We start from the raw sequence: 27,147 nt of genomic DNA on the forward strand, positions 1-27,147 counted from the left end.
TATGGTCCCTCCACATGGGTATGGGTGCAAAGCCCACCAGACTGTCCCTCCAGGAGTCCCCAGCACGTGGCACGTGGCAGGCCCCCTCCGAGTGTTGGTTGAGAACGGGACAAATGTGGCAGAGCAGTGCGTACACCGAGCAGCCTCGGGGGCACCCCGTCCCACGCACGTCCAGGCACGCACGACATTCTGTGCGTTCATCGATGCTCGCACATGCATCGTGCACACATCTGCACACGTGGGACCATGCACTGCGTGCACACACCTGTCTGCCTGTTTCCCTGTTTCCACACAGAGGGAGTCGATTCCAGTACCTGGATCCTTTCCCAAAGCCTTGGCCACCGAAGACCACTATGAGCTCATTTGCTGGGGTGTGAGGTCCAAATGTGACCCCACGACCAGGGAGGGCTCTGGGCTTGGTCCTGTGCATCTGTGTGGCGGGGGTTAGGAGTACCCGACAAAACCTGGGTTCCGTCCTTGCCCTGCATGTAATCACCGTGTACCTTCTACATATGGCTCACGTGTGCCGTACTTAACTTCTTGGAGCATCAATGTCCTTATCTGTTAAAGGGGGAGAATGGTTTCCACCTTAAAAGCGTCTTACAGGAGATGCTCTTAGCAGGGTGCCTGGCGTGTTGTAGGCACTTTAAAATGGTTGCTGTGGATTATGATTATGATTATGACTATGATTTCAACCTTTGCCCCAAACTCCCATGCACCTTGAGGGGGGAGGACAGCCTTGGTAGGGGGCTGGGTAGGGGGAGAGCAGGTGGAGGGTGCTTGGTGAACACCACTCCCCACATCCTCCTCCAGTCCCAAGCCCTCATTATCCCACATGCATATTCATGAGAGATAGCCTCAGCCCCACTCTGTTAAATGGGTCAGAAGCAGGAAGTGGAGGCCAGTGGGGAGAGCGAGGCCCAGCAGATAGGAGGATCAAAGGGAGTGCATCTGAGTCCTTATGGACGGAAGAATGGTAAGAAAGGATGGGACAAGAATGGACCGGGGAATGCTGGGGGTCACTGGGAGCTTGATCAGGGGATTATTCTTATATTGAGATTTGAAAACTGAGGCCCGGTGAGATCAGATTGGAGAAGCCTTGGGGTGAGTGGCAAAGAAGGTAGAGATTGTTTCCTTTGGCATCTGGAGAGCTGAGCACCTGCCTGGGTTGGGTGAGAGGCACAGAGGGATGGACCAAAGAACTCTTGCATATTTCTCTCAATGGGCACAGTTGACATAGTTTGATGCGGTTGGAAAAGCTGTGATGATCCTGAGTCCCCCACCTCCAGTGAGACTCAGAGAAGCTGCTGACCGTGATCTTGCCTCCGGAGGCGTGAGAGACAGAGTGACTCTGGTCCACGCAGGAGGTTCAAGACTGGGAGAGGGCTGGGCGGGCTGCGCAAGATGCAAGAAACGAAGCCTCTTTATCTACCTCCTCATTTCACCTCTCAATAACCCCCTGAGATAGCTCAAGCAAAAATCATGGTCTCCATTTTACAGATGAGAAGCATGAGGCTGAAGGAGGAGGGGTCGCCGGGAGAAAGCAGCCCAGTGAGTTATCCACAGCGCGGGCGGCCCCTCCACGCAGGGTGCCGTGGGGGCTGTGGGGGCCACGCGCCTCGGTCTTGGGGATCTCGGGGAGGGGGGTACCGGGACAACGGCCGTGCATCACTCTGCCCTGGAAAATGCTAACCTAAAACCAGACACGGCTGGGTCTTTGTATTTGGGGTCCTGTTAATCCCTCCCTCCTTTCAGACTACTGCTTCTTGCTTTGAGTGCTTTCTCCATGTCCACAACTGCTCAGTGAAGTTAAGCAGCATGAGCACCCCCATTTCAGGGAAGGTGATGGAGGTGAAGTGACACCCCTCGCCCCCCCCCCCCCCAGCTATTGCTTATCTTGGTTTTGGATGCCTCCTCCTGGATCAGGCTGTGGGAGACAGGGAGAGGCTCAGGAAGGAAGCCTTAGGCCCTTGGGGCACAAGTGTCAGAAGAAGCTGACCCAGGGGTGGACAACTGTGAGAAGGGCTCACTTCAGACTGCTTGGTAGCATTCCAGACACAGAGGATGGCTGGAGAGAAGAGGGCTGGGAATGGGCTCTTTGGGGATCAGACCAGTCACAACCAAGCTGAGGAAACTAGGCTTACAGTAGAATTCAGACATGCATTCATTCAACAAGCACCAACCACTTACTGCGTGCCAGGCCTGGTGCTGGCATAGACGCGACTTGGACAAAGTCTCTTGAGGGTCTCAGACTAGGCCAGCACTGCGCCTATTTATTACTGGAGAGAAAGAGAGGGTATCGTCACCTCTGCTTTCCAAGAGAGGCAGTGAGATGTCAGGGGCAGACCTTGGGTTCTGAGGTCAAGGCCAGGCCTGGTGGTCTTCCGGCCCCGCCCTTCTGACCTGTGTGGCCTTGAGTAACGATAACGAGAACACACCATAGTCACGGCCACTGTTCGTTCTGTGCTCAGCTGCCATATAGCACATCGTTTTACCTCCCTGAGCCTCGGTTTCCTCATCTGCAAATTGGTTGGGGTGGGCAATTAGTCTACTTCTCAGCGTTATTGTGGGGCTTGAATGGGACCGTGTGAGTGACAGAATTTGGTACATGCTCGAGCTTTGTGGTAACTTTAGTTATTTGTGAGGCCATAACAGGGGCCTGCTTGGTAGAAACACATAGAAGCTGGCGGATATTCGTTCCTAATTGGGCCGGGTAGTGGTTTGGAGGTGTTGGTCGTTCTCTTTACTGAGAAGGTAGGTATGGGATGCGAGCAAGGCTTCCAAGGGGGTGGGGGGCAAGGAGAAAAAAAGTCTTCCAAGAAAGGGGGGCAAGGAGAAAAAAAGACTTTCTGGGAGTGGGGAAGACTTTCCGGTGGCGGCGGGGGAGGCAGTCATGTGGACAAAAGTGTGGAGGAGGGAAACTGTTGGGTGTGATTGTGGAACACTCCTGATCACAATTAATAGCCTGACACCCTATGAATCACCCAAGGAGGCAGTCAGGCCGGATCTTTGGCCCCAGGGCCAGCTGTGAGGCACCTAGACCTCCTGCCCTAACATTATCTGTATAGGGTTGGGTGAGGAGAGGGCTGGAGGGTAAACTGAGAGTAATTACAGAGCTCCCCTTCTGGGTCTCTCCCACCTACCCTGCAGTGTGGTCGGCTGGAAATGTGATCCACCCACCCCTTCTGACCTCCTTAGCTGGGGGCCAGAGTTTGGGCATCTCTAGGCAGCAATAAGCCGGCCAGCAGGAATGGCTCAGGGGAGCGGGTGGCCCAAGACAGGAATCAACAGGTGGATGGAGGGAAGGATGGCTGAAAGAGTGTGAGGCCGGGGTCTTAGGAGCAACAGGGATGATGAAGAGCTCACATTTGTCAGGCATCTATTATGTGTCGTAACAGCCCCATGAGGTGGGCATCCTCACTTTACAGATGGGGAAACTGAGGCTCAGAGAGGTGAAGCGACTTGCCCAACTTTCTTTATCCAATCATGCGCCATTCAACACCTATGTTTTGGGTCGAGGCTCTACACCGAGGGGTTTGGGGTGATCACAACTTGGCCTCAGCGCCTTGGGAGGGGGGCAGTGTTGTAAGGTCGCACCGTGGCCTCGTTCGGACTCGAACCCGGGTCTCGGTATTTCCAAACCCTCGCTTTGGACCAGGACTTGCACCCGGGGCAGAGTCGGGTCGGCGGCACGGCTCGCACGGCCGAGGGGAATCCTGGCCCCCCCCGCTCACTTTCCCTACCGGTCTCGCCCGGGCGCACCTGCCCCAGGTGAGTTTCGGGAGGCTCCGAGCGCCGCCGGAAAGCGACGAGCGTCTTCGGCAGGTGGGGCTGGGCGGGGCGGGGGCGGGGCCCGGCCGGGGCGGGGCGGGGGCGGGGCCAGGACCGGGCGTCCGGAGCCCCAGCGAACCCGCCGCCGGCGCCCCGCGCCCCGCGCCCCGCGCCCCGAGCTGCCGCCATGGGGGCCTGCCTGGGCGCCTGCTCCCTGCTCAGCTGCGTGAGTCCCGAGCCCCGAGCCCGCCCGCGCGCCGCCGGCTCCTTCTTTGGCCCCGCACTTTTGTCCCGTCGTCTTCCTCCAAATAGTTTCTTCTTTTTCCTTCCTCCAAACTTGTCTTTCGGGGCCCGCACCCCGCCACCTCGCCCCTCGGGTCCCCGTGTCCCTCGGTCCCCCCACCCCCATCCCGGACCCGCGGGCGCCGGGGACAGCTGGTGTCCGGGGCTCGGGTTACCGCCGGGGGGAGGGGTCGGGGCACGCCGGGGTTGCGGGGGGAGGGGAGGGCCTTGGGCGGGCTCCCCTCCCGGGGACTGGGGACACTGAGGCCCAGAGCCCGGGGTGGGGGTGCGCGCCGCGGCCCCCGCTGGCCCAACTTCCTCGCGGGGCGCCCCTCGTCTCCCTCTCGGACATTATGATTCTTTGTGTGGCCCGCCTGGTCCCTGCCCCTCTCTGCGGTGTGTCTTTCTCTGTCCTTCCGGCAGTCCGTCCGTCAGCCTGTCGCCCTGCCCGCCTGCCTCAGTTTGTCCATGTGTATTTGTCTGACATCTGTTCCTGTCCGTTCGTTTATCCGACTGTCTTTGTCCGCCCGTGGCTGCTCCATCGGTTATTGTCTCACGGGTGTCTGTCCGTCTGTCCTACCGTCCAGTTCTGTCTCTCTGCGTCCGTCTCTGCCTCATTCAGCCTAGTTCACGCTAAGTGCTGGGCAGTTCCCCAAGGAACCCCAGCCCCTTCCCACTCTGGGCCCCATAGCCTGAAATGCGGGTGGGGAGGAAGCCCCCATCCGCCTTTCTAAGCCACCCCTGAGTGAGGTCGTTTTGGTTTGTCACCGCCACCGGGCCCAACTCTGGGTTGGAAAACCCAGGAATTGAGAGATTGGGGGGAGTACCTGGGTGCCTGGGCCCAGGGACGTGGGGTGGGGGGCAGCCAGCCTCTGCTTTGGGGCCCGCAGCCAGCAAAGGGGAGGAGCTTCAGCAGACCCCGGCTGGGAGGCCCCTTCTCCTTTCCCTCTTCCCAGCCCCCTCTCCTTTCCCTCTTCCCCTCATTAAACCCGAGGTTCATTCAGGCAGCTCCCTCCTCCTCTGCCCTACACAAAGAGGAACACAGAGGAAGAGGGGGGTCTGGTGGCTGCTGAATCTCAGGACTTGCTTTCCTTTGTCCCTGATTTGTGTGTGCGTTAGGATGGGATGTAAGGGTGGCAACTTAGGGATCTAGCGATTTACTTCACAACCATTTTCTGAGAGTGATATCTGCACAGAAAAGCTGTAGAGTGGGTCTCTGGACAGTCCCTGTCCTCTCTGGGCCTCCATTTACCCACCTGTGAAGTCTGTGTGGGCGCACGTGTGCAGAATCAAGAGCTGGTCCCCGAGATCCCTTTCTGCCCAGTGAATTCTAGGTTTGGGCTGGCTCTCGGTGGCCGAGAGGGGTTTGCTTCCTGGTGGGGGAGGGAGAGCTTCCTCCAAGTTGACCAGATTTCCATTTGGCTGCGCTAGCTTGGGAGTGGCACCGGTTGAGGGGCGACCTGCCAATCCCCTGTGCCTGGTCTCTCCGCCTCCTTCATAATGCCATTTGAGGAAGATTGAAAAGTGCCCCACCCAGTTCCTGGCCAATAGTGAGCGGAGCTATTGTTATTATCGTCTTGGAAAGGTGGGTGGAGAATTCCCTCTGGAGCCTAAGCTGGTCACTGAGTCACGGAATCCTACAAGGCTGAGACCAGAAGCCACATGACAGGTTTGCTCGAACCCTCAACACGCAGATGAAGAGAGCTGCGGCTCAGAGAGGTTAGCTGACTTTCCAAAGGTTGCACAGTGAACGGATAGGGAACCGCACAGTCAAGATTAAAATCTGATTTCCTGGTCCAGGCGCTGTCCAGTGGTGGCACAGGCCAGCACTGCAGTGAGCACTATATATGTATCCCGTCATTCAGTCCTCACAGTGACCCCAGTGAGGTAATCATTCTCACAAATGATGAAACTGGATCAGAGAGGGAGGGTGATTTCTCCACAGCCACACAGTATTAAGCGGTGCAGTTGGGTGTGACTGGACACTGATAACAACCTGTTTCAATGGAGATTTGCCCCATAGGAGCAAAGTTCTAATAGGCGGCTCCTGGGCATCTTTGGAACATTCTGGAGTCTGAGGATCCTTGGAGAAGACTTCTAGCCTTGACGTATTTGCATCTGCCCATCATGCCCTTCGGTCAGCATTTGTATTGGGCCGAGCATGAGTCCTGGCTCAGAGAAGATAAGATGGTCCCACAACGGGATTCTCTCTTTCTCCCTTTGCCCCTCTCCCCTGCTCGTCCTCTCTCTCACTCTCTCTCTAAAATACATAAAATAAAATAAAGATGGGCGCACAACAGGATGGGAGTCACAGGGCAAGCCAGCACACGGCTGAATGTTTCGGGAGGGCCTCCTTGAATATCTGCCTGCGTAGAATCTAATTCTCTGCCCTGTACGTGTGAGGGAGCAGGAACGGGTCAGACTATGGGACTCAGATCCTGGTGAGGGCAGTGACTTCGGCCCCTCCATCTCCTCTGCTTGTGTGACCGTGGGCAGTCACTGGTCCCCTCTCCCTGGGGCTGAGAGATTAGAAAGTGGGGAGGACAGTGGGGCCTCTCTCAGTTGGGACGATTAAATGGAACTGAGATGAACACGCCAGTATATTTAGCAGGAGGCTGGCCTGCAGTGGCTACTCGAAGCACCCCAGGGTGGTAAAATGCTCAAGACCACATTCGAGGAAGTGGTCAAGCCCGTGACATCCCGGCTGTCTGATTGTAGAGCCTGGGCTCTGTCTGAGCCACTTCACCGTCCTGCCCGCAGGAGCCCATTTTATGGCAGAGGAAACTGAGTTCCACGGTGGGGAAAAGGCTATTACTCTTAGTGCTGCAGGGGGAAGTGAGCGTGCACTGAGTGTTTTGGGGGCTGATCTCTTCTCTCTTGTATTTCGTCTAGTCCTAGGTTGGTTCAGCCAGTAATGGGGCTGTTCATGAAGTCTACAAGGTGCATCCCATCCTTGTTGGGACCAGTTTTTGTATCATTGTGGCAAAATATCCATAACATAAAATTTACCATTTTAGGGGTGCCCGGCTGGCTCAGTCTGTAGTCTTTTTTTTTTAAATTTATTTATTGTTTAATTTACATCCAAGTTAGTTAGCATATGGAGCAACAATGATCTCAGGAACAGATTCCTTAATGCCCCTTCCCCATTTAGTCCATCCCCCCCTCCCACAACCCCTCCAGGAACCCTCTGTTTGTTCTCTATATTTAAGAGTCTTTTATGTTTTGTCCCCCTCCCTATTTTTATATTATTTTTGCTTCCCTTCCCTTATGTTCATCTGTTTTGTCTCTTAAAGTCCTCATATGAGTGAAGAACATGCAACTCTTGATCTCGGGGTTGTGAGTTTGAGCCCCAGGTTGGGTGTAGAGATTACCTAAGAATAAAATCTTAACGGGGCGCCTGTGCGTGGCTCAGTTAAGGGTCTGACTCCAGCTCAGGTCATGATTGCACAGTCATGTGAGTTCGAGCCCTGCGTCGGGCTCTGTGCTGACAGCTCAGAGCCTGGAGCCTGCTCGGGATTCTGTGTCTCCCTCTCTCTCTCTGCCCTTACCCCACTCGTGCTCTTTCGCTCTCAGAAATAAATAAACATTAAAAAAAATTTTTTTTTCTTAAAAAGATTGCATTTTAACCTTTTATTTTTTGGTTTTCAAGGAGCTTGTAATTTATCTTAGGAAACATGGTATATATATTTAAAATGGAGGTCTGTTTTTATGATATCGAAATGATACCATCCCAGATGAACAACAGGGGGAAATATCATGGGTTAAAGCACACAACAAAAACTCTGGGATCTGTCTTCCTTCCCTTTTGGAATCTGTTCCACCAGCGCTCTCGCCCTGTTCCCAGAGGTACCGCCCACCACCCCCTCCGTCTGTCTTCCGTCTGTGCCCAAAGTGACATTTCTGTAATGCAGATCTGATGCTCTGCTTCCTCCGCACCAGTCTTGCTCATGGCTTTCAGGATAAAGTGCAGACTCCCTGGCACTGCCCGCAGGGACCTTGGCCGTCACTTCCGTCACCCCTGTAGCCTCTCTTGCCAGCTGCCCCGAAGCTACTGCGTTTCTCACAGCTTAGCAGGTGCCAATCCCCTTGTAGGAACACCTTTCCCTTCCCCACCTAGCTAAGTGCTCACTCTTCTTTGAAAACTGCCCCCTCCTTTTTCCTTCTTGTGGTGAAATCCACATCACATGAAACTGACCAGTGTAGCCATTTTTAAGTGTGGGGGTTCAGTGGCAGTGAGCTACCTTCACATTGTTGTGCTGCCAGCCCTCCATCTCCAGAACTTTTTCATCTTCCCAAATTGAAAACTCCCTGCCCATTCAGTAATAATCCCCACCTCCCTCTCCCCAGCCTCTGGTAACCCCCCAGTCTGCTCTCTGTCTTTCTGCTTTGTGTCACTCACTGTAATGTCCTCAAGGTTCTTCTGTGTCGTAGCATGTGTAGAGCTTCCTTCCCTTTTAAGGCTCAGTAATATTCCACTGTATGGATAGACCGCGTTTCGTGGTCCACGGATACTTGGTTGACTTCCACCTTTCGACTGTTGTGAATAACGCTATTATAAACTTGAGTGTGCAGATACCTGTTTGAGTCCTTGCTTTTGACTAATACCCAGAAGTGGAGGGCCAGTTGGTTTTAAACAATACAGCTTTATTTTTTTTTAATGTTTGTTTTTGAGAGACAGAGCACAAAAGTAGGGGAGGGGCAGAGAGGGAGAGAGAGAGACACACACACACACACACACACAGAATCCCAAGTAGACTCCAGGCTCCGAGCTGTCAGCACAGAGCCTGACGTGGGGCTCAAACCCACAAACCATGAGACGATGACTTGAGCTCCTCAAGTAGTGAGGTGAGCTCCTCGTTGGTGGCAGTGTGTGAACGGCAGAGGCTACTTTCCGGGTGATTCTTCATTAGAAAGTCTGGACCAGTTGAATGCCAAGGAGCCCTGCAGCCTGAAAACGCTGAGACGCGGGGCTACCTGATTCCCCTTCCCGAGGACCCGGCTGCTTCTAGGACACAGCCAGTGTTCTGGTGCCTCTCTTTTGCTGCGGTTCCCCTGAGTGCATTTGGGGGAGGGGGTTTGTAATCGTAGCACAGGAGCAGCTCCGTGGCTGCCTTGGCTTCTCACATTGCATCATACATGTTAGTCCGTGTTGCTCTGCAGCCCGGTGACTTTTTTCTTTCCTGCCCCTGTTACGGTCCTTGGAGTAAATGGACCACCCCTGGCCCCTGGTGCAGGACATTTAGGTTATTTGCAGTCTTTTGAGATTCTCATAGGCCCGTAAAACCTAAAACTTTGCGTCCATTTTATTTTTGTCTTAATTTAAAACATTTTTTTAACGTTTGTTTACTCTTGAGAGCCGGGGAGGGGCAGAGAGAGAGGCAGACACAGAATCCCAAGCAGGCTCCAGGCTCTGAGCTGTCAGCACAGAGCCCAACTCCAGGCTTGAACTCACGGATCGCAAGATCATGACCTGAGCTGAAGTTGGACACTTAACCAGGCGCCCCTTGTCTTCATTTAAAAGTTTTCTTCTTTAGTAATAAAATCAACTTTATTGAGGCATAATTTATATTGACTTCTGTTTAGCTACACGTACCCACTTAAGTATCATCTATGCATCTGCTGCATTCAGCAGGGAATCCCTCTTAGGGGAGGACCACGATGTCTTGATGGGCATTTAGTTCTTTTCAGTTTTCCCCTAGTCCTTTCCTTGTGTGAACAGTGCCGCGATGGTCTTGCATGTGCGCGTGTGTATGCGTGTATGCACGTGTCTGCCCTCGCTCGCGTGAGCTGGTAGCTCTGTAGGAAGAGGTTCTTGTGGGAGCGATGCTGGAGGTGGAGTGACCCGGTCAGAATGTAGGAACGATTGATTGCAAGGTGCCCAAGAACCCACCGGAAAGCCGCTGGTGGTGGCGGCTGGTGTGTGTCCTTCTCTCCCCGGTCTGGTCTGTCTGGCTGCTGGCCCTGGAAAAATTCCGAGGTTTCGAGTGTCAGCAACACCTGGATTTTGATCTCCCAGAATTAGAGTGAATCGAAAGGCCAAGCCCCCTCCCCCTTCCCCGATTGCAGTGGGGAAGTTTTTCTTAGGTCTCAAACGGAGATGGTAACAAGCCAGAGCCAGGCTCTGACTCGGCACCTCAACTTCTGGCTCCCGAGATCAGTGCTTGTGGGCCTCCGTTGGCTTTTTCTGGCATTGGAGGGACTGTTTTGCCATTAAATGAGACTGCCACTGATGAGCTAGTGAGCCCTTGGTACAGACGGACATGAGCTCAAACCCCAGGTCAGGTCCTCAGCTTACTTGCTATGTATGACCTTGGTCATGTCGCCTGTCTGAGTCATTTTCCCCATTTGTACGTGGGAGGTTACGACTCACTTACTCCATAGTGTCAGCGACACTTAACGTAGGTAAGGTGCTTGCTTACCAGGGTGCCTGGGACCAGATAACTCATAAAGGATAGCTGTCACTATCACTCCTTGGCTCTCAGCACCGCTGTCCACTTGCCGGGTGACTCTGGCACATTCTTAACCTCTCTGATCTCAGTTTCCTCATCTGTAAAATGGGACTAATAGCCAGTCTGTCTGATAGCCAGGATGTTCTTTATGTCTGTAAAACACTTTTCTGGCATTTGCTTGTCCCCTCACCCCCCAGAAGGTGGCCAGGGGTAGGAGGCAGGGCTTGCGGTGAGTGCCGCAACGTGTAACCGTGAGTTGCTGGACAAGTTATGATTTGGACCATGAAGAAGAAATTCATTCTGCAAGTATTTCATTTCATTGTACTTGGCTGTGCGGGTGAGAGAGATGGGTAACGGGGCATTTCTAGGGGCGTTTCTATTCTTGGGAAGAAGGGAAGGGGAGATGGGAGGGCAGCTACATTTCAAGCAGAGTGTGCTGCGTGTCTGATGACCAGTCCAGAAAGTAGGGTGCTGGGTCCCTCTCAGCCTGCTCTCCGTAGAGCCAGTCTCGCAGTGTAAGGCTTTTCCTGTCCCCAGCTTTAACCCCTTGATGGAGGCCCTCTGCTCTTAGGGTGCACATGGCTGCCGGGTCCCGCCAGCCTGGCCAACCGCGCCACTCCCTGCTCGCCAAAGCTTCCGTCACAACGGCCTCTTTCTCTTCCTCCATCGTCCGGCTCCTGCCTGCCCCAGAGCAGCCTCCGCCTCTGTTCCCTCTGTCTGGAACACTCTTTCTTCCCCTTGGTCGGGAGAGGGCCTCCTCATTCTTCAGCTCAGCTTAAATGTCACTTGTTCAGGGAGGGGACCCGCTACCCCCAGTCTAAAGTGGGCCCCCCTCAGTGACTCTCAGGGCAGCACCTACCAGGACAGGTGTAATGATCGTTGAGTGTGTTCCTGTAGGAGGGCAGAGCCGGTGTCTTTCTTGCTGTTGACTCTTAAATGCCTGGGTGAGGAGCTGGGGCTGTTTGGGGGAAGATAGACAGGTGACCAGGTATATCTGGTGGCGGGCCCGGTTCCCAGGAGGGTCAGCCTTCTTTTGGGGCGCCAGCTGTGAATACTGTGACATCAGCAGCCCCCAGAGTGATTTCAGCCAGTCCCAGGGAGGCCAGGGGCTGACTGGCGCCAGCTTGGGCAGAGGAGCAGGGAGAGGGAAAGGGTTAGACCGCCCCGGAGCAGGAAATCACAGCCACTCACAATTCTACATTCCATTCATTCAGCAGGCGTTTCTCTGAATGTTTCTTGAGGTCTTAACATATGTCTGGGGCTATGCCAGACACTTTGCCTTTGTTCACTAGGTAGTCACTGAGCTCCTGCTGTGAGCCAGGCACTATCCCCCGCTTTCTGGGACGACCACAACCCCTGCCTTGGTGGAGCTGACATGCTAGAAACGGGGGGGGGGGGGGGGACACACATGAATAAAATAGAAGGCCAGTCAGATGATAGTAAGTCCTATGGAGAGAAACTAAGCAGGGAGCGGAGAAAGGAAGCCTGAGCGGGTTACAATTTAAAATTCCTGGGGCATGTGGTGACTCAGTTAGTTGAGTGTCCGGACTTCAGCTCAGGTCATGATCTCACAGTTCGTGAGTTCAAGCCCTGCATCGGATTTACTGCTGTCAGCTCAGAGCCCACTTCAGATCCTCCATCTCCCCCGCCCCGTCCCCTCCCTGCTCACTCCCTCTCAAAAATGAATAAAACATTAATAAAATGAAATAAAATTCCTGTGGCAAGTAGGTACCGTTATGATTCCCACCTTATAGAAGGGGAAACTGAGGTTCAGAGAGGTTGAGTGAGTTAAATATGGTCACACAGCTTATCAGGGCCAGAGCTGGTCTTCTAGATGGATCGCTCTATCTATCTATCTATCTATCTATCTATCTATCTATCTTTTACCACTCTGCTTCCCCCTGCATCAGAAACAGTGTGACCCAACCTTTTCGAGGCTTGCTTTCCTCTGGGGCTTGTAAGTTAAATGGGATAATATCTGGGGAGGAGGTGCGCCCCTGTTTGGCAGGAGGAGGGCAGGCTCCGCCAGGATTAGGGGACAGGGAAGGGGTGGTGGTCATGGGTGCTCCTGCTTGGATGGGGAAGGGGAGGGGGGGGGAGTAAGGGTGCCGTCCTGCCCTCCCCTGCAGGTGTCCTGCCTCTGCGGCTCTGCCCCCTGCATTCTGTGCAGCTGCTGTCCCTCCAGTCCTAACTCCACTGTGACCCGCCTCATCTTCACGGCCTTCCTCTTCCTGGGGGTGCTGGTGTCCATCATCATGCTGAGCCCTGGTGTGGAGAGTCAGCTCTACAAGGTGAGCGGCCCTGAGGGCAGGCAGGGGAGCGAGGTGGCCTGGAGGACTGGCCCGCAGCGAAGGCCCCGCTGCTGCAGGCTGGGGGTGCCCAGCCCTCTGAGGACGCTGGGCAGGAGTGACCCGGGTTGGTGACAGGGGCGTTTCTTCACGTGGGGAGGAGAGTTTGAACCTCACGTGGGAGTTCTGGTTTCTCATAAGTCTCCCTTGGAGAATCTTACTAATCATCGTTGTCCCCTGGACACTGGCCCCGGGGCATGCTGTCCCCTCCTTAGTGCTCAAGCCCCGTTTGGGGTCCTCTCTTCCCTTCCTCTCCGCGTTTCATAGCCTGGCACAGATCCAGGGCAACATTTAGGCCAGTGGCTCTGACACGTGTGCGCGTGTGTGAAGGTATGAATGCCCTGGGGAGTGTGCTAGAAATGCAGACTCTCAGCCCCCGCCTCAGAGACTCCGAGAGGGGCCCTGGAATCTCACTTTCCCCCAGAATCTCCGGGTGTTCTGATGTGGGTGATGGAGGAGAGCACTAGGGGGAACCCTGCTTTCGACAGAGCCATGAGGTCCTGAGGCTGCAGGTGCGACAGCAGGGAGACACGCAGAGAGTAACGACCCGTGACTGGACCCTGTGTCCCCATCTGTCCCGGGTTGGGTGGGGAGGGGATGCTCACTCTTAGGAGTTCAGCCCCAGCGGTGGGCAGGGGTGCAGATGGAGGGGAAGGAGGGGGCTTCCCTCCTGGCAGGCCTTGGCAGAGTCGGCCCGGGGTTCCAGGGGCAGGGGCCTTCACGCTGCTCTCTCTCCCCTCAGCTGCCGTGGGTGTGTGAGGAGGGGGCCGGGACCCCCGTCGTCCTGCAGGGCCACATCGACTGTGGCTCCCTGCTCGGCCACCGCGCCGTCTACCGCATGTGCTTTGCGACGGCAGCCTTTTTCTTCCTCTTCACCCTGCTCATGCTCTGCGTGCGCAGCAGCCGGGACCCCAGGGCTGCCATCCAGAACGGGTGAGGGCGCCCCTGCCCGCAGCTAGGACCCCCTGCCCGACTCCAGCTCCAGGCCCTGCCCCCACTCAGGAGCCACCAAAGCACAGAGATCAGCTCAGTTAGTTGCTCCCACTTCTCAGATGAGTAAGTCAGAGAGGGCAAGAACATGCTAAGGCCACACAGCACTGTAGTGACACGGTTGGGGCAGGAACCTGGGTGATCACTGTCACTCCAGCTTGGTCCTTCCCTCTGCCCCTCAGGGTTTTTCAAGGGCCAGGACAGACTTTCTGTGCCCATCAGACCACTAGAAAGTCCCTCTTCACCTGTCCCAGTACCTGCTCTTTGGGGGTGGGAGTTCTGGGGCCCACCCCCCACTTAGCCCCCCTGGCTCTCCTCCCCACCCCCAATAGATTTTGGTTCTTTAAGTTCCTGGTCCTCGTGGGCATCACCGTGGGCGCATTCTACATCCCTGACGGCTCCTTCTCCAACGGTAGGCGGCCTTCGTGGGAGGGATGGGGGCTCCCAGGAGGGAGGTGGGGTCTCCAGAGGGAGGAGCACTGGTGGGGGTTGCTCTTTGCCTCGGCACACGGACCCCAGGCTGCTGGCCCGGTTGCTGCCCCCCCCACCCAGGGAGACAGCACCCTGGTGCTTGGCCACATGGCCTTTAGACAACGTGGGGGGACCTGCGGAATGTGCCTCAGCCTGACCCTGCCACCTGCCGTCTCTGTGCAGCATCTCTGTGCATGGCTAGGGACATCCCTGAGGGCAGGGACTCTGCTGTTTCTCAGTGGCGCCATCGCAGGGGCGTGGCATGAACGGTTGTCGACTGGATAAATGTGTGTGAGAGGGAGACAACGGGAGCGTGCCTGCTGCGTAAATCCCAGGAAGCCCGGCACTCAGGCTGCTCCCCTACCGCCTCGCCTCCTCTCCCCTCACCTCTCCCTCCCCTCTCCCCTCACCTCTCCCTCCCCTCTCCCCACCCAGTCTGGTTCTACTGTGGTGTCGTGGGCTCCTTCCTCTTCATCCTCATCCAGCTGGTGCTGTTCATCGACTTCGCGCACTCCTGGAACCAGAGGTGGCTGGGCAAGGCCGAGGAACGTGACTCCCGGGCCTGGTATGCAGGTGAGCACCGCCACTCAGCCTCCAGACCCCGGGGACTGGGACTTCCTGAGCGTCAGGGCGTCCCCGCAGCTACAGGAAAGCCTCGAGGGCATCTGGAACAGCCCCCTGCCCCAGGGCAGCAGTTGAACTGTCCAGGGCAGATGGAGGGAAGGGGCAGCTGGCTCTGGGGTCACTTGAAGGGGTGGTCAGAGGAGAGCCGAACCGGAGAGGCCTTGGCGGGGTCTGAGTTCAGCGGTTCCCGCAGGACGGGCCACGCACAGCCAGCCCAGACCCAGCCAAATGACACTCGCTCACTGAAGCCCCCGTGGCAGGATGGGTGCCTGTTCAGCTGTCTTTCTGAGCCGATCAAGGAGAAAGGCTCACTCAGGAGCTGGTCTGGTTTCACGCCTCTCTCGGGCTGGTCTCTCTGACAGAGAGCAGGGCTTCAGCAGGTCACTATGCATCCAGTTGACTTTTCATTTTTTTTTTAATTGCGAGAGAGAGAGAGGGAGGGAGAACAAGCAGGTGAGGGGCAGAGAGAGAGAGAGAGAGGGAGAGAGAGAATCCCAACAGGCTCTGCACTGTCAGTGCAGAGCCCGATGTGGGGCTCTAACTCACAAACCGTGAGATCATGACCTGAGCTGAAGTCGGACACTTAATTGACTGAGCCACTCAGGTGCCCCTCCAGTCGGCTTTTTAAAAGACTGTTGTGTGTTCGTCATATTTCTTTGCATGGTTAACTTCTTTATGGCAAGGGAGCCGTCTCAGTTCAGGTGTTGGTGAATGACAGACATTCAAGAGACTCCAATGTCATTCCTCCAATGAGGAAGCTGAGGGCTCACACAGGGGACTGCCCGACAGGCCCCGGAGGGCTCGGGGGTCCCTGTGCCTCCTGACTCTGCTGCTTGCCACCCTTCCTGCCCAGGCCTCTTCTTCTTCACCCTCCTCTTCTACACGCTGTCCATTGCGGCCGTGACGCTATTGTTCATCTACTATACCCACCCCGGCCCCTGCTACGAAGGCAAGGTCTTCATCGGCCTCAACCTCACTCTCTGTGTCTGCGTCTCCATTGTCGCCGTCCTGCCCAAGGTCCAGGTGAGCCCGCCTGTCTTTGCCCATCCTGATGCCAGGCCCCTTGGTGTGTGGGACTTCTGGTGTGAACTTTAGGGTCCTGGGACAGGGCTGTTAGTCACAGAGGCTTGGGCTAAGAGTGTGGACTCCCAAGTCAGCCTCCCTGGGTTGGAGTCCCAGTTTGCACATCTACATGCTGGGTGTCTTTAGGAAAGTGCCTTAACCTCTCTGTGCTTTTCTCTTCTCAAATGTAAAAATGAGGATAATACCTAGTCTTTGGAGTTATTTGCAGGATGGAGATAGAGTTTGTGAACACACAGAACAGGGTCGGGAGTAGAAGTATCCATCAGACATTAACTGTTGTTATCATTGTTGTCTTTATGGAAATTGGGAGACCGTCAGGGAGGACCACCGAGCAACGATTCCTAGACCTCTCAACAAGGGGTGCTGGGAGTTCCACAGTTTCTAGTCCCAGAACATCTAGGGTAATGGGTGGGGCTCCCCAGGTCATCGTGTGCTTTTCAGAAAGCCTCTGAGCCCAGGGGTGCCTCGTGGCTGGGGATCTCGCCCCACCAGGGACTTCACAGCTAGCTTGGGTAGCCTTTGAGGGTCTTTAGCAGAAAGGTGGGGAACCTCCCTTCTGGTCAGAGCCTCTATTTCCAGGTGAGAAAACTGAAGCCCACAGAGGGTGATCCCTCTGTCCCAGCTCACACAGCAATCAGTATTCATTCAACAAATACTTCCGGAACACTTACTGTGTACCAGGCCCTCTTGTAGGTGTTGGGGATACAGCTGTGGAGAAGAGGGGGAAGAATAACAATAGCTACCAGTCGATGGCATCTGTCCTGTCATTTAGTCATGCACCATCATCGTCCCCACTTTCCACTTTCATACTTTCTTGGAGGAGGAAAGACACTCTCCTGAGGTCACCCAGCTGGTAGGGGGCAGAGCTAGGGGGTGGAACAGGCAGACTGTCTCCAGACCCTGTGCTTTTTTTTTAAGTTAGCTTCTTTCTTTCTTTCTTTCTTTCTTTCTTTCTTTCTTTCTTTCTTTCTTTCTTTCTTTCTGAGATAGAGAGAGAACAAGCGGAGGCAGGGGCAGAGAGAGAGGGGGGAGAGAGAATCCCAAGCAGGCTCTGCACTCCCAGCACGTAGCCTGATGTGGGGCTTGAACCCATGAACAGTGAGATCGTGACCTGAGCCAAAATCTAGAGTCGGATGCAGGCATAGCGAGTGCAAAGGCCCTGAGTGGGGGAGAGGGTTTGGTGGGTTCTGTGGACAGAGAGGAGGCCACTGTGGCTGCCCTGCGGTGGGAGGTAGGTGGGGAGGAGCTTGAGGGGGCGTGGCCAGGTGGAGAAAAAAGCAGGGGTGAACACGGAGGGCTTTAATCCAGAGTGAAGCGTTCTCAGCAGGGGAGCGACTGAGATGATTTGTTAAGAGGAAGAATGGAGACTCCATGTTTGGGCAGCCGGGGTGGGTGGTGGGTGGCCTGGGTACTGTGTTTTCCCGAAGGGTGTGCGGTGGGATGGCTCTAGGGTGCTGGGGCTTTCTGAGGTCCCCTGGTTGGAAGGGAGTGGGCTAGGTGTGGGTGGGGTGTCCCCCACGTCTGACGGGGTCTTCCTGATGGATTGCCTCTGCCAGGACGCCCAGCCCAACTCGGGTCTGCTGCAGGCCTCCGTCATCACGCTCTACACCACATTTGTCACCTGGTTGGCCCTGTCCAGTGTCCCTGGTAAGTACAGGCCTGGATTCGAGGAAGCCTGGGCTCATTCCTGGGTCAGTAGCGACCTTCTGGGGGGGCTGGGGACCCTCACAGGTGTCAGGGACACCTCAGCCCAGCCTGTTCCTCATGCTAGTCCTTCAGGGAGTAGGAGGACCCTCTCTGTTCCAGGATCTATTTCCCTGTCATCTGTCTGCTAAGTTCTGTCTGTCGCTGGGATTTGGATGGATGGTCAGTTGTATGTCTGTCTGTCCATTTGGGTTGGCTGTCTGCCCTACCTCAGACCTGGCCTGCATGGGCTGAGGGTGACTGGTCTCCCATCCCTAGACCAGAAATGCAACCCTCACCTGCTGACCCACTTGAGCAACGGGACGATCCTGGCAGGCCCCGAGGGCTACGAGACTCACTGGTGGGATGCACCGAGCATCGTGGGGCTCATCATCTTTATCCTGTGCACCGTGTTCATCAGGTAGAGTGGGGGGGTCTGGCTTCTGGGGAGGTGTCACGTTGGCGGGGCCTGATGGCGTGAGCAAGGGGAAGATGTGGGAGCCAAGACACCAGGCCGGGAGGCGCACTCAACACGTGCATGTCCAGCATTGTGCTAGTGGAGAAACCAAGTCCCTCAGGGGGGCACAGCATGACTGGGCTGCGGAGGCAGGGTTGGACGCTGCCTCCTGGGCCAGGGACGCTTCTTGCACATCTGGGCCAGGTACTTGCCTAGCTCGGTAGGGGCAGGCGCCTGTGGGGGCAGGGGAGAAGCCTGGACTGGGGTCAGCAGGTACAGGCTCTGTCACTCACCTGCTGTGTGGTCTTTCTGAGCTTCAGTTTCCTCTTCATAAAAGGAAGAGGGTAACCTCCAATGCCCAGGGTGGTCGTGACCCCTACAGTGTCACCTGATAGGGGGCAGCTCATACTTAAGATCACACAACTTAAAAAAATTTTTTTAATGTCTGTTTTTATTTTTGAGAGAGAGAGAGAGAGAGAGAGAGAGAGAACAAGAGGGGGAGGGGCAGAGAGAGAGGGAGACACAGAGTCCAAAGCAGGCTCCAGGCTCCAAGCACAGAGCTCAATGCAGGGCTCAGACCCACGAACCGTGAGATCATGACCTGAGCCGAACTAGATGCCCAATCGGCTGAGCCACCCAGGCACCCACATAACAACTTTTTTTTTTAATTTATTAAATTTTATTTTTCACATTTACATCCAAATTAGTTACCATATAGTGCAACAATGATTTCAGGAGTAGATTCCTTAATGCCCCTTACCCATTTAGCCCATCCCCCCTCCCACAACCTCTCCAGTAACCCTCTGTTTGTTCTCCATATTTAAGAGTCTCTTATGTTTTGTCCCCCTCCTTGTTTTTATATTATTTTTGCTTCCCTTCCCGTATGTTCATCTGTTCTGTGTCTTAAAGTCCTCATACGAGTGAAGTCATATGATATTCGTCTTTCTCTGACTAATTCCGCTTAGCATAATACCCTCCAGTTCCATCCATGTAGTTGCAAATGGCAAGATTTTGTTCTCTTTGATTGCCAAGTAATACTCCATTGTATATATATATGTATACACACATATATATATACCACAACTTCTTTATCCATTCATCCATCGATGGACATTTGGGCTCTTTCCATACTTTGGCTATTGTCGATAGTACGGCTATAAACATGGGGGTGCATGTGTCCCTTCGAAACAGCACACCTGTATCCCTGTATCCCTTGGATAAATACTTAGTAGTGCAATTGCTGGGTCCTAGGGCAGTTCTATTTTTAATTTTTTGAGGAATTTCCATCCTGTTTTCCAGAGTGGCTGCACCAGCTTGCATTCCCACCAGCAGTGCAAAAGAGATCCTCTTTCCCCGCATCCTCGCCAATATCTATTGTTGCCTGAGTTGTTCATGTTAGCCATTCTGACAGGTGTGAGGTGATATCTCATTGTGGTTTTGATTTTATTTCCCTGATGATGAGTGATGTTGAGCATTTTTTCATGTGTCGGTTGGCCATCTGGATGTCCTCTCTGGAGAAGTGTCTATTCATGTCTTTTGCCCATTTCTTCACTGGATTATTTTTTTCTTTGAGTGTTGAGTTTGATAAGTTCTTTATAGATTTTGGATACTAACCCTTTATATCCGATATGTCGTTTACAAATATCTTCTGCCATTCCGTTGGTTGCCTTTTAGTTTTGCTGATTGTTTGCTTCGCTGTGCAGCAGCTTTTTATTTTGATGAGGTCCCAGTAGTTCATTTTTGCTTTTGTTTCCCTTGCCTCTGGAGACGTGTTGAGTAAGAAGTTGCTGTGGGCAAGATCAAAGAGGTTTTTGCCTGCTTTCTCCTCGGACATTTTGATGGCTTCCCGTCTTACATTTAGGTCTTTCCTCCATTTTGAGTTTATTTTTGTGTATGGTGTAAGAAAGTGGTCCAGGTTCACTTTTCTGCATACTGCTGTCCAGTTTTCCCAGCCCCACTTGCTGAAGAGACTGTCTTTATTCCACTGGATATTCTTTCCTGCTTTGTCAAAGATCAGTTGGCCATACGTTTGTGGGTCCATTTCTGGGTTCTCTATTCTGTTCCATTGATCTGAGTGTCTGTTGTTTGTGCCAATTACAACTTTTTTTAAAGGGGCATCTTAGCAAGTGTTTATCGGTATGGACCCTGGAGCCAAACTGCCTGTGTTTGAATCTGTCACTGCCACTCACCAACAGGGTGATCTCTGGCAGGTCACTTAACCTTTCTTTCTGTGCCTTAGTTTGCTGATCTGTAAAATAAGGATAAAAATAGTACCTACTTCACTGGATTGTTGAAAGATTATAGATGAGTCAGTATGTATAAGGCACTTAGAAAAGAACTTGGCAGGGAGTGGGAGCCAAGTGTTTGCTTTTATTGCCAATAGCTGTGAACATTTATTTGCACAGCTGGGTGGCGGTGAGTGACTGTTTTGTGAGGGTCACCAGACGCTAATACTGAGCAGAACTGCTGTTTACGCTCAATCTGGCTGACTCATTACTGCCTCCTCGAGGCCCCACATGGCTCCCAGCGCCGCTTCCCATGTCTCCCCTCACGGCCAGGAGGGAGCCTCTGTGCCGCTCCTCTCTTCTCCCCGAGTCGTCCATCCCGGTCAGGGCCCGTTCCCCTAAGAGCAGCACACCTGTCTCGGAACATTTTGAGGCCGTTGCACATTTTGTTTTGTTTTGACCTTTTTTTCAAAACCCTTTCTCCAAGCCAAGCCTGGGCAGTTCGCAAACGTCTCTCTTCATCACCTCATTTGATCCCTTTTTCAACCTGGAAAGGCCCACATCACCTCCAATTTGCAGAAAAGGAGACTGGAGGCCCAGGAGGAGCAGCCGCCTGTCTGAGGCCGTGAGCATGCGGTGGCCACAGACCTTGAGGACATGGTCCCCGCTGGTGGCGATCCAGGCACCGAGCTGTTGCCCGCTGCTTCCGGAACGCACGCCTCCCCAGCCTGTGGTCACTGGGCAGCGGCTCTGAGAGCCCCGGGGCCTGTCTGTTCTTTTTTAATTTTTATCTTTCTTATTATGTTGATATATTTATTTTTTGAGAGAGAGAGAGAGAGAGAGAGAGAGCAAGCCGGGGAGGGGCAGAGAGAGAGAGAGAGAGAGAAGAGAAATCCCAAGTAGGCTGCATGCTGTCAGCACAGAGCCTGGTGTGGGGCTCAAACCCACCAACCATGAGCTCATGACCTGAGCCAAAACCAAGAGTCAGATGCTTAAATGACCGAGCCATCCAGGCATCCCAGGGGCCTGTCTGCTCTTAGCATGGTTCTTAGAACCCAGGAAGCAAAGAAGTGTGAACAGCTATGCCCAGCTACGTCCCTGGGACCTGGGCTCCTGTGTATTAGATGTCAGCATGATGTTTTGGTGATCGGGGTCAGCGAAAGCTCAGTCAGTGACTTCTCCACTTGATGGGGTGGGGCTGGGGCCCAGAGCTCCTTCTTGTCACTTTTTTTCTAAATGCAAGTTGGATCCGCAAAATTGCCTTGTGTCTCAAACTATTAAATACTGTTAAAAATACCAAGACCTCATTACAGAAAAGAAATGACAAAAAACCATTACTCTTGTATTTTTAAATTATAAACATGAAGAAAGGGGACATAATTGGTAAAACCGCTCACCCAGTAGAAGGAAAACGAACTTGATAGCAAATGAGCGTTCTTAACGATTAACATTATTAGTGAATGTCATACCTGGCATGTCACTGGCGGTACTGGGTGCTCAGTACCTGTTTACAGACCTGGCGAATGGACAACCTGAGTAACAGTGCTTGTTTCTTTAGTTTATACTCTGTGCCGGGCATAGTGCGAGGGGCTTTACCTTATTAATCCTCCTGGCAAGCCTACGAGGGAGGTGCCATTCTCCCCAATTTTACAGAGGCTCAGAGAGGTTACGTGTCTTGCCTCAGGCCACGGAGGGAATGGGAGTGGAGTTCAGAGTCAAAGCAGTTAGATAATTTCTGGGACCAGCGCCTAACCAGCAGGTCACCGGGCCCCGAGGTTCCAGAACCGTTGTGCCCGTTGCTGTGACCGACGCCCTGGGTCACGAGGCCGCCTGGAACTGCCCACCTGCCTCCTTCCTCCCTCCCCCCGCAGTCTGCGCTCCTCGGACCACCGGCAGGTTAACAACCTGATGCAGACAGAGGAGTGCCCGTCCGCGCTGGAGGCCACACAGCAGCAGCAGGTGGCGCCCTGCGGGGGCCGGGCCTTCGACAATGAGCACGATGGCGTCACCTACAGCTACTCTTTCTTCCACTTCTGCCTGGTGCTCGCGTCCCTGCACATAATGATGACGCTCACCAACTGGTACAGGTGCGTGCAGCCTGGCCGCGCACGGATGGAACCCGCCGTGCCAGGATGTGTGGGGCACACGTGTCCTCTCCTCTGGCCCCTCCCTGGGTTCTTCCTGATGCTCAAGGCTTGGGTGATGTCCAGGACCCTCCACAGAGCCTGCCCGTCCATGCCCCAGCTTCCCTGCTCGGCAGCTGGCACCTTCACTAAGCCCCCGAGAAGGAGGCGACCGCGGGCTTGTGCAGGGCACAAGGGGGTGTACAGATCACGGGTGGTGATTTGCATTCTGAGGTCAGAGTTGGGATTCACGGCGGGAGGGTTAGGATTTAGGGTGTGGGGTTAGAATCAAAGTCACAGGGTCAAGAGTAAGAGTCATGAGGTCAAGGGTTGGGATTGGGCACACACAAAGTCACAGATTTGGCCATTGGGTTAAAATTGGGGCTAGCAGGCCGTAAAGCCAGGATTGAAGTTTCCAGGTCAAGGAGCTACGATTTAAGAGTCAAGGGGCAGATTTAAGGTCAGAGATATCAGAACTTGGTCATAAGACCAGGGGCCAGGGATGGAGTTACAGGATTGAGGGTCAGAGGCCAGGTTGGAGGTCAGGACTGGAGCTCCAGGGTCCCCAAGTGAGGTTATAACATAGTCTAGGACGGGGTCAGTGTTGAAATTGAGGTCAGGGTCAGATCGGTGGTATTTGTCGAAAGCTACATCTGGGGTCAAAGACATAGCTAAGGCCAGGTGTCAAACCTATCAAGAGAGGGGGGCTAGGGTTACAGAGTCAGAGCCAGAGTCGAGGTCAGAGGTCGCACCGGGGTCGTAAGGGCAGGGCCAGATCTGCGGTCACGGCGCCGGGGGCCCGGCTCACTGGGATCATGGTGTGTCGCAGACCCGGCGAGGCCCGGAAGATGATCAGCACGTGGACGGCCGTGTGGGTGAAGATCTGTGCCAGCTGGGCGGGGTTGCTCCTCTACCTGTGGACCCTGGTGGCCCCCCTCCTCCTGCCGAACCGAGACTTCAGCTGAGGCGGCCCCCTGCAGCCAGCCCGCTCGGAGTCTCCAGGCTCAGTGAGTCTGCCACGCTGAGCCCCTACCCCTACCCACCTCCAGGACTCGCCTCTGAGCTGGGCCCCCTGTTCTTAGTGCCTTCAGGGATGAGATCCAGACCAGAGCTGCCTCTTCCTTACCTTTGTCCCCTGTCACCTGTACTTCCCCTCTTGGGAAAAAAAGGGCCCCTTATGCTCAGGCTCCCCAGGAGAGGGTCCTGAAGGAGAGAACCACTCAGAGCCACTCGGAGAGTGGGAGCACTCCCCACAATGGGGTGCCCAGCACTGAGGCCTGGATATTCCTGACCACGTCCCCCAGGGCACCCCGCCCCCTTCCCGGACTCCGTGCCTTACCGAGTCTCCAAGACTTTATGCAATAAACAAGCCAGTGCACGTGCCTCCCCATGTTCTGTGCCCCTCACCCTGGGTGCGGCCCCCATGCCATCTGGGGCCAGTGTGGGGGTGGACACAGAATGTCAGAGCTGAGGGGGTCAGAGGAGGGACCTGGGCTCTGTTCTGTAGGTCGTGAGGAGCCTTGGGGTGGAAGCGGGGCAGGCTACTGGAGAAGGAGAGGCTTTGGAAAAAGGAAGTCGGGGCCAGGAAAGGGCCTGGAACAGTGTCTGCACGAGGGGTGGTGAGGCCAGAGTCAGGCTGGAGAGGGGAGTTTGTGCAGGGCGGCTGAGGAGGCCATCTTTGGTGTCCTACCAGTGCCAGCCCTGAGCCCCTGCCCACCTCTGGCCTGCCTCCAGGGTCCTACTCCTTCCTGCTGTAGTCGTAGTCCTTGCCACCTGCTTTGGGTCAGGTACCTTAGGGAACGCGGAGAAGAATCTGACCCATCACCCAGACTCAGTGTGCTGTGGAGAAGAGCGTGCACTTGAGTCAGCCAAGCTGGCTCGGACCCAGTGAATCTTGGAAGCCGTGGGGCTTCTGTGGGACTCCAGGCAAGTCTTTCCCCTCTGGGCCCTGGCTCTTCATCCATCAGCCGGGAAAACGCCGCCCACTCCCAAGCTGTTGGGAGGCACGGATGAAGCAGCCTCCGTGACGTGCCTGGCAGGTGCTCAAAGAGTACGATCAGTTCCCATCTCTGAAGGTGCACGGTGATGCAGGGAGGGAGAGGCGCTACAGACAGGCTCCTGGTTCGGCCCCAGGGCCTGGTGTGAGCCGACGACTGACCGTAGGCCAGGCATCACTTCCATGTGTGGGTGTGACAGATCAGCATGGACGTGACTGGGTTTGCCGGGTGCTGGGGGTGCAGTGGCCAGGGACACGTCTTCCAGGGAGCTCCTGGATCGTGGGGGGGGGGTGCAGGGGTGGAGGCAGCACAGGTGCACAGGGGTACACTGCGGGGACACCTGACACGGGCCAGGAGTCAGGCCAGACATCCTGAAGAATGCGTGGAAGCCAGCCAGGTCAAGAGGAATGGGAGAAGGCAGAGGGGACATCATGTGAGCAAGAGAGAAAGTGGGGGAGGGAGCCTGGGTGGTTCAGTAGCTTGAGCATCAGGCTCTTGATTTTGGCTCAGGTCATGATCCCAGGGTCATGAGATAGAGCCTGCTTGGGATTCCCTCTGTCTGTCTGTCTGTCTGTCTGTCTGTCTCTCTTCCTCTGCCTCTCCCCTGACCGCGCATGCTCTCAATCTCTCTAAAACAAAAAATAAATAAGTGAAAAATTCTTAGAGAGAGAGAGGGAGAGAGGCGTTCCAGGATAATGAGGAGTGCGGGGTGGCTGGTGTGCAGGGCATGGGGGTGGGGGGCGGTCAGGAGTCGGTGTGAGCTGGGAGAGATGGGCTGGGCCGGGATCATACAGGCCCTTGGGGGCCGTTGTTGAAGAGATCAGATGTTATCTTCAGTGCAGAGGGGAACCATGGAGGGTTTTGGAGCAGGGTAGGAGCGGTGAAGGTGGGAGGCAATCACGGGGAAGCCCCAGAAGGCTTTGAGCTGAGCAGTGACATGGACGGGTTGTTATCTTAGAAGGATTCCCCTGGATGAAATGGAGGGTGTGGTAGCTGGGACAGGTGCCAGGGCCCGGGAAAGAAGGCAGGGGGTGGGGGTGTGGTCTGGAGCGGGGCCCAGGAAGCCTTCTCTCAACCCTGGGACAGACCCCGGGGATGCTGTTGGCCCTGGGTGCCTTTCAGCCCAAGGAAACCCTCTCCATGAGGCAGCCTGTTCCTTCCCCCACCCACCCCACCCAACATTTCATTTGTTTCCTCATTTCACCTTCGGGAGAAAAAGCCCACGCTGTGCTCCTGCTAACCTTTCTTACGAGCTTGTAGAAGTGGACCGTTTTGTCCTGCTTTTGTGTCCTCTTGCTCTATAGTCTTCAAGTTATTCATTCAACAAACATGCACCGAGCGTGAGTTCTGGGCCAGGGTCCGGGCCGGGGGCGGGCCTGGCAGGGAAGGAGGCAGAGGCCAGGCGGAAGAGTCTGGATCCCTGGCTAAGGAGTTTCAGGTCCCAACTTGGGGGTCACCGCCTCTGAGAAGCCACCTGGGTTTCTCTCAGCCCCCAGCGGTATTTCCCCAGTCCCTGTTCTGCCCTCCAGGAAGGCGATGGCCACACTCGCTCACCTGGCCATGGACTGACTCTCTGGGCCGAGCGAGCGTGAAGCCCACAGATCACGTGGGGCAACGGGCAGTGCGGTGTACTGGAAAGCTCTGCGGGCTCCGCTCCGGTCATCTCTGCACGGCCGCCGCACCATGGGACCTTTGGCAGCCCTGTCGCGGCTTCTGAGCCTCAGCTGCAGCTTTGGTACAATGGCAGCCGTAGCGGTTCTGTGAACCATAAAAGCATGGTGCCCCGGTGGGCCGCGCGGTGTGGTAACGCAGCAGACGTTCCCAATCCCCTCCTCCCTTTCCTGCCACCCTCGCAGGGGCTGGCGAAGTCAGCCAGTCACTTTGCAGCTTCCCTGAGAGAAGGGGGCACCTGACAACATTGTGGCCGATGACAGCCAAGTGGGATGGTAAGGAGTCATTCTAGGGGAGGGGCTGCTTCTCTTACGAGGCACTGTTCGTCCCCCACCTGCCCCCCCCTCCTGTCTGAACACAAAATGTGATGCCTGGGGCTACAGCAGCCTCCCTTGGGACCGTGAGGCACCGAGCTTGACGATGGGAAACCAACAGAGGGAGAGGACCGCGGGGCGAGAGACAGAAGGAGTCTGGGTCCTCGGTGCGCCCTTGAGCTGCTGCCTGTCTCCACGCTTCTGTGACGCGAGGAAAACCAATGTCAATATATTGGAGCCCCTGTTGATTGGGTATACGGTTCCCTGCAGCTGAATGTATTTCTGGCATAACATGTGACGTGATCGTTAATTTTAGTGATAATAAAAACAATAAACAAGAGAAACTATCCCAGGACTGTTGGGTAGCCATAGTGTAGCATGCACACTCATAGATACGGATATATTTATAAATAAATGTTATATATTATGTACTTATATACCATGCATGTCTGTTTAGTAGCAGGAGAAACTGTGACGAGATCGTTTTTTGAGACACTGGTTTTTCTGTGCTCTCCCAAACACACACGGGAGAAGAAAGTTCTAGATCTCGCTGCCTTGGGGGAGGTTTGAGGGAGAGCGGGAAGCGGGAGGGAGAGGTTACCTGCGAAATAACCCTTCCCCTCCTACCTTTGGTATCCAAAAGCCCAGTCTGTTGAGAA

General features: G+C 54.8%; 1 protein-coding gene across 2 annotated transcripts; it reads left to right on the forward strand.

The window, feature by feature from the left end:
• Nucleotides 1-879: 879 nt before the first annotated feature.
• SERINC2 (serine incorporator 2) lies at nucleotides 880-25,684 on the forward strand. 2 transcript variants are annotated; one of them, XM_027059830.2, is made up of 11 exons: nucleotides 880-976; nucleotides 1,501-1,551; nucleotides 12,632-12,793; nucleotides 13,593-13,783; nucleotides 14,173-14,252; nucleotides 14,747-14,884; nucleotides 15,789-15,958; nucleotides 17,575-17,665; nucleotides 17,981-18,122; nucleotides 22,255-22,470; nucleotides 23,336-25,684. In XM_027059830.2, the coding sequence occupies exons 1-11, from the start codon at nucleotides 962-964 to the stop codon at nucleotides 23,469-23,471; spliced, it is 1,392 nt and encodes a 463-aa protein (XP_026915631.1). In that variant the 5' UTR covers nucleotides 880-961; the 3' UTR covers nucleotides 23,472-25,684. The 2 variants fall into 2 exon arrangements, with proteins under 2 accessions (XP_026915631.1, XP_026915632.1); XM_027059831.2 differs by lacking the exons at nucleotides 880-976; nucleotides 1,501-1,551 and adding an exon at nucleotides 3,865-3,997.
• The last annotated feature ends 1,463 nt before the right edge of the window (nucleotides 25,685-27,147 follow it).

The sequence above is a fragment of the Acinonyx jubatus genome, chromosome C1 (genome assembly GCF_027475565.1).
Source record: "Acinonyx jubatus isolate Ajub_Pintada_27869175 chromosome C1, VMU_Ajub_asm_v1.0, whole genome shotgun sequence".
NCBI lineage: Eukaryota > Metazoa > Chordata > Mammalia > Carnivora > Felidae > Acinonyx > Acinonyx jubatus.

What these genes read in the sequence shown, in the direction of transcription:
- SERINC2 (XM_027059830.2), top strand. An exon ending in CGCCGGGAGAAAGCAGCCCA is followed by an intron (nt 1,552 to 12,631) that starts GTGAGTTATCCA and finishes CCTCCCCTGCAG; the next exon opens with GTGTCCTGCCTCTGCGGCTC. An exon ending in CTGTGCACCGTGTTCATCAG is followed by an intron (nt 18,123 to 22,254) that starts GTAGAGTGGGGG and finishes CTCCCCCCGCAG; the next exon opens with TCTGCGCTCCTCGGACCACC.